General features: G+C 37.8%; 1 protein-coding gene across 1 annotated transcript in view; it reads right to left on the reverse strand.

The window, feature by feature from the left end:
- fgf24 (fibroblast growth factor 24) overlaps positions 1 to 5649 on the reverse strand; it is a 41603-nt gene extending 35954 nt beyond the window's left edge. Inside the window, exons 1-2 of the mRNA XM_056472093.1 lie at positions 4796 to 5649; positions 4568 to 4604 (exon numbers count right to left, since the gene is read on the reverse strand). Coding sequence (XP_056328068.1) covers positions 4568 to 4604; positions 4796 to 4827 — 69 coding nt within the window. The 5' untranslated portion in view covers positions 4828 to 5649. The remainder of the gene's footprint in view (positions 1 to 4567; positions 4605 to 4795) is intronic.
- Between the last annotated feature and the right edge of the window lie 351 nt (positions 5650 to 6000).

Genomic DNA, 6000 nt, shown 5'->3' on the forward strand with positions numbered 1-6000 from the left:
ATATATTTAAGGGGGAAGGGGGTGCGTGCCCCAGTAGAGCTTTATGTCTAGCAACGCTTCTGGGCTTAACTATGTAATTAGGCTATAACTCATTGGACAACAGTTGTTTGCTCAGTAGCCAATCAAAATAATTTTTATTATATTTCTTAAGGCGGTTAATAATATCTCTATTATTAAATTAAAAATATCTTTATTCCACAATTTAAAGAAAATAAAACAGAAGACAAAATACTGTGAAAATGTCTTGGCTCCATTAAAATAACAGATAAAATATTTAAGAAAGAGGGTGGCGCGGTGGGTAGCGATGTTGCTTCACAACATAAAGCTTGTTGGTTCGAGAATCAGCTGGGTCAATTGGAATTTCTGTGTGGAGTTTGCATGTTTGCAGGTGCTCCGGTTTTCCCCACAGTCCAAAGACATGCGCTATAGGTGAATTGGGTGAGCTAAATTGTCTGTAGTGTATGTGTGTGAATGAGAGCGTATGGGTGTTTCCCAGTGATGGGTTGCAGCAGATGGAACGGCATTCGCAGCATAGAACATATGCTGAATAAGTTGGTGGTTCATTCTGCTGTGGCGATCCCTGATTAATAAAGGGACTACGCCTACACCGGGACTACACCTTTCTGTTTCCTATAGCGCATGTCTTTGGACTGTGGGGGAAACCGGGACACCCGGAGGAAACCCACACCGGGCAGAACATGCAAACTCCACACAGACATGCCAACTGATCCAGCCGAGGCTCGAACCAGTGACCTTCTTGCTGTGAGGTGACAGTGCTAACTACTGAGCCACCATGCCACCAACCCCTAATTCATGAAAAAGGCTTAATGTAAATAATGAGAGATGGAAACGCATTTACCGAATAAACTCTGACATAGCGAACATTACACCCACATGACCAGTCAGCGGTTTCTGTTATGCTTCCCTTGTTTACTGTTGGTTGCTAGGTTACCAATACTATAGTCAGCCACTCTAACAACTTGATAGAAATACAGGTTATTCACATTTGAATTTCATTCCTTAATTTTCCTGGGCTTAATCGCTTTATTCATCAGGGGTCGCCACAGCGGAATGAACCGCTGTTATCTAACATATGTTTTAGACACCAGATGCACTTCCAGCTACAACCCAGTACTTGGAAACACCCATACACTCTCACATTCACACACATACACTACAGCCAATTTAGTTACTCCAATTCACCTTTAGCGCATGTGTTTGGGCTCTTGGAGGAAACCGGAGCACCCGGAGGAATCCCATGCTAACATGGGGAGAACATGCAAACTCCACTATGAAATGCCAACTTACCCAACCAGATCTCGAACCGGCGACCTTCTTGCTGTGAGACGACGGTGCTAACCACTGAGCCACCGTGCCTCTCCATTTGAATGCACCTTTTTTTTTGCAAACTTTGAAAGAATTTGCATCTAATAGAATGGAAACCTGTACAAACCAATCGACATTACAGCTTCGGTAGCTGTAATTATGATACAAGAATTAAATATGATACAAGAATTAAGATTAAATAGGTGGATCAAAACGATCAACCTATTTAATCTTAATTCTTTTATCATATTTATTAGAAACAAAGATATTCATTGTCTATTTATATTGCCGCATCAAGTATGTGTCGATCTATTTTATTTATGTTGGTGAGTTTTCAGTCAATAGAGTCTTAATTTAAATTGATTTACCATCTGTCATTGGTATAACAAGCACACAATTGAAGTCTGAATTATTAGCCCCCCTGTATGTTTTTCCCCCCAATTTTCAGATTTTTTCAAATAATTTCTAAACATAATAGTTTTAATAACGTTTCTAATAACTGATTTATTTTATCTTTGCCATGATGACAGTAAATAATAGTTTATATATATATATTGTACTATATATATATTTTAAGATGCTAGTTTTTAGCTTAAAGTGACATTTAAATGCTTAACTAGGTTATCTAGGCAGGTTATGGTGACTAGGCAAGTCATTATATAACAATGGTTTGTTCTGTAGACTATCAAAAAATATATACGCTTAAGGGGGCTAATAATATTGACCTTAAAATGCTTTTTAAAAAAATTAAAAACTGCTTTCGTCCTAGCTGAAATAAAGCAAATAAGACTTTCTCCAGAAGAAAAAATATTATAGGAAATACTGTGAAAAATCCCTTGCTCTGTTAAACATCATTTGGTAAATATTTAAAAGAAGATAACATGAAGGCTAATAATTTGGACTTCAACAGTACCTGTAGCCAAAGCTCCTTTGTACAGTGATACAGTACAGCAATTTTCAACATACATCAAATTCTGGAGCTGATTTATGGTCTGCTTGTGGTAATTTGTTAATTCTAATAAGATGATTTTCATATATAAGATGGATGATCTGTGAGGAGAATAAAGTCATCTCAATATATCCAGATTATTAAAACATTTCACTGTTTGTTTAGCTGAAGTTACTCCCATAATTCATGCAATGCAGCATGAGCCATGGTAAAAAAGTGTTTATCAGTGACCTGAAGAAGTACTACAATCATCCCTACACAAAGCAGGCTGTGCCACACTAAAGCTTTGTTTGCGGCAATTGCTTTGGAACAAAACTGATGGCGCAGAATTATATAACCGACACGGGTCTCGTTTCTTCAAACTGGCGGCTTTTGTTCCTGGTTCGAGGGGTGATCTGCCCCTTCTGTTACGACACTCTGATTCGAGTTTTATAATCGCTTTGCCTTGACCCATATGCCAAGAGAACAAAAAATAAATCAAATAAAAGGCTCTTATTTGGTTTTTCCCGCCTTGTGAGGAATATACGCACATCTGTCAGCAAAGACGGATCTTGAGAAACTGCACATATCTTATTACGCACTTGTTAAGGTATATTTTGTTGGCAGTTTAAGGGATTAGTCACTTTCTTTGGAGTCTTTTGAAAGCCTGAGATCGCACCTGGTCTTAACCTATAATGACGTTTCAAAGGAATTGCAAGTTGTTTGGTCATTTAGCTGCCTTAGATTTATCGTTTTGTTTATTTTATTTCACTAACAAATATATTTGTGTGCGGTTTTAATCAATTTAATCCTTATTTCAAGTCATACATTGTTTATATTAGTAAATTTTTATGTTAATTTTAAAGTAGCTTGCCCTGTTTCTAAATTTCTACCTTTTTTGTTGTTGGTTTAATCTTAGTTTATTAAATTATGATTGCAAGAAATATACATGTACACATGCAGTAGAGGCATCTCTATCATATATATATAATATATGAAAGAAATATATAATATATAAGAGAAAGTCTTAATAAAAGAATAAAAGCAGTTTTCATTTTTTTAAACCATTTTTCGATAGTCTACAGAACAAACCATCGTTGTACAATAACTTGCCTAAATACCCTAACCTGCCAAGTAAACCCATTTTTTTTTATGTTTATATAGACATAAAGACATACATTTTTATAAAAACAAACTGTATGAACACATAATTGTTTGTTATTCTGCCATCTACATATTTGATCTATTATCTATATATTTTCATTTCATTTTATATATAACTGATGCTATTTAATTTCTGTTTAAAGCAATTGCGTCATTTTGCTGTTCGGTTTATAATAGAATTGTACACGTTGACATATATATTAAAATATCACAAAAATTTCTATAATATTTTACATATGTTGCTCACGTATGTTAAAAATACAAAGATTGGACTGACATTGATTTTATTTTAATTCATATAATTTCCTGGTATAATGAAGTCAGTTTTAATGATTTGAAGTAAAATTTTATTATTTATCTTTCTTATTTTAAGGTAATTATATATATATATATATATATATATATATATATATATATATATATATATGAAAAGTATATGAAGTGCTGAAATTTTCCTCTTAAATGAGCATTTTCCCTCAGCCTTATGTTCAGTTATTTCCCTTTAAAGGCAGTGAAAATATTATTATTTGCTCTAAAATTGAAATTACTGAACCTGCCCACAATAGCTTGAGAAAAATGCTAATTTTATTGGAAAAATACATTCCAATAACAAATTATTTGGCAGTCTTGTCTTGATTTTCTTTTCCTTTAATTTCATGGCAGTCCATAGTTTTTATCATTTTGCATGCAAAATAAACATTGCCCATAACCAGAAGGTCACTGAGTTCAAAAAAACCTAAATACGCAAATCACTTACGTAAATATCCTGCATTAAATCTCTCAAAACTAACTGTTTACTAACTATTCTGAAAGATACAATGATGCTTTGGACGAGCACGAGCCGTATTGTCATTAAACTGACAGGTTTAATTTTCTCCAGGCTGAATAAAACACAAAGAAGCACGAATGCAAAACCCAGACGTGTTTTTAGAGAGAGAGAGAAATTCAATTCCCCTGGCAAGACCACCAACAAATCCAAAGTCACTTTTTAATTTCACAGCCTCTGGGGTGTAGATTTCCCATGCGCCTGCTTTCAAAAACCTTAAGACAACAAATTAAACAAGCTTTGTGTTTGCGCACCGGCGGCGCATCCTCATAATCCCCGCATTAACCCAGATTCACGATGACAATCAAAACAGCCAGACTTACCTGCAACTGGAAGTAGAGCACCAGCAAATGTAAACACCTGGAAAGAGAAGAAGAGGGGGAATGAGAGGGAGAGACAGAAGGGAAGTAAGGAGGGGTGAATCACAAGCAATTACACCAGATATTAAAAAAATGTAGCCGTGCGTCTTAAAGCTGGCTTTGAGCGACTTCTATTGGCAAGAATGCACGAGCTCAAAGTAAATCAAAGATATTATTAAGAATGCTCCTTACACGTAGATGAACCTTGACGGCAGAACAGACATCTTGGTCAAATACACCTGTTTCCAGCGTTTGCCGCTCCAGTAAGTGGCGCGCGGAGCCCCGCCAGTGTCTCACACACAAAACCCCGGAGGAGAGGTGCAATCCCAGGGAAAACAGAGATGAGGGAAGCGTAAATGTGCCGCTGGAAGCAGCATGAGGCTGTTTCGCGTTTGAAAATAGATCGGAATAAACGCAAAACGACGTCTTCCCGGTGGTGTCCGCGCGCGCTGCGCTCTCTCGCCAAAGCGCGCAAAGATTGAATCGGTACGAAAGGCTCAATCGGGGTGTCTCCTCCTCAGTGAACAATCCGAGACCTTCACTGCTCCTTCTCAATCCAGCACGCGATATAGAAACGATATAAATCCCGCTCGTACCTGCTGAAGACACCTGAAAGCGCGCGCCTCATTCCAAGCTTCCCGTGTGTCCGCTGTTCAAGAGGAAACTTTCCCAACTAGTCCCAAAGTTGTCCGGATAGATGAGATACTCTTTTTTTCGAGAAGTCTCTTCTTTAAGGTGTCGCTTTACTGTTATCCGAGTGGTTTGTACAGGGAAAGGCGCGTGGCAAATCCTGGACGAGCGCTGGGTGATGGTACGGGACTGTGTATGTCTGTGTGCTGCGGAGGGCTGGAGCGCACTGAGGGGTTTTGGGTTGGTGGTGGGTGGAAACCTGTCAGTGGTTTTGCACCTGATAGGGTGATCCGAGAGAGTCCATCGGTGCGCGGAATGCGCTTTTCCTCAGTCTGAGCACCGCTTGCTTTGCGCTTCTCCTACTTTCTCGAGCTGTTTCGTCGCGTCGATGCGATTCTATGAGAATTCCTGGCGGATTTCACATGCGAACTCGTAAACAGGTGCATTTCAGTTGAGCAAAACCAGACACGCGGGCTTGAGATAACCAAATTCTCATCTGATGGGGTAAAGAGAAAGAGGCGTTGCACTTGTGCGAAAAAATGCATACACTGAGAATCAATGTTAATTTATTGACGGTAATATTCATAAGAAGTCGGTTATGGATTCATGCACTAGCCTAAAAAGTGTACAAAAAAGTCTACTATAAATTAATAGTGAGTGAGCGACCGAAAAAAATAAATAAAAAACAATCTAAAAAACATTGCTTGCCGAAGCGGTGTCTTAGAAAAGCAATGTTTCTAAAATATTTAAATGCAATTTAAAAGACT

This window comes from Danio aesculapii, chromosome 14 (genome assembly GCF_903798145.1).
Source record: "Danio aesculapii chromosome 14, fDanAes4.1, whole genome shotgun sequence".
NCBI lineage: Eukaryota > Metazoa > Chordata > Actinopteri > Cypriniformes > Danionidae > Danio > Danio aesculapii.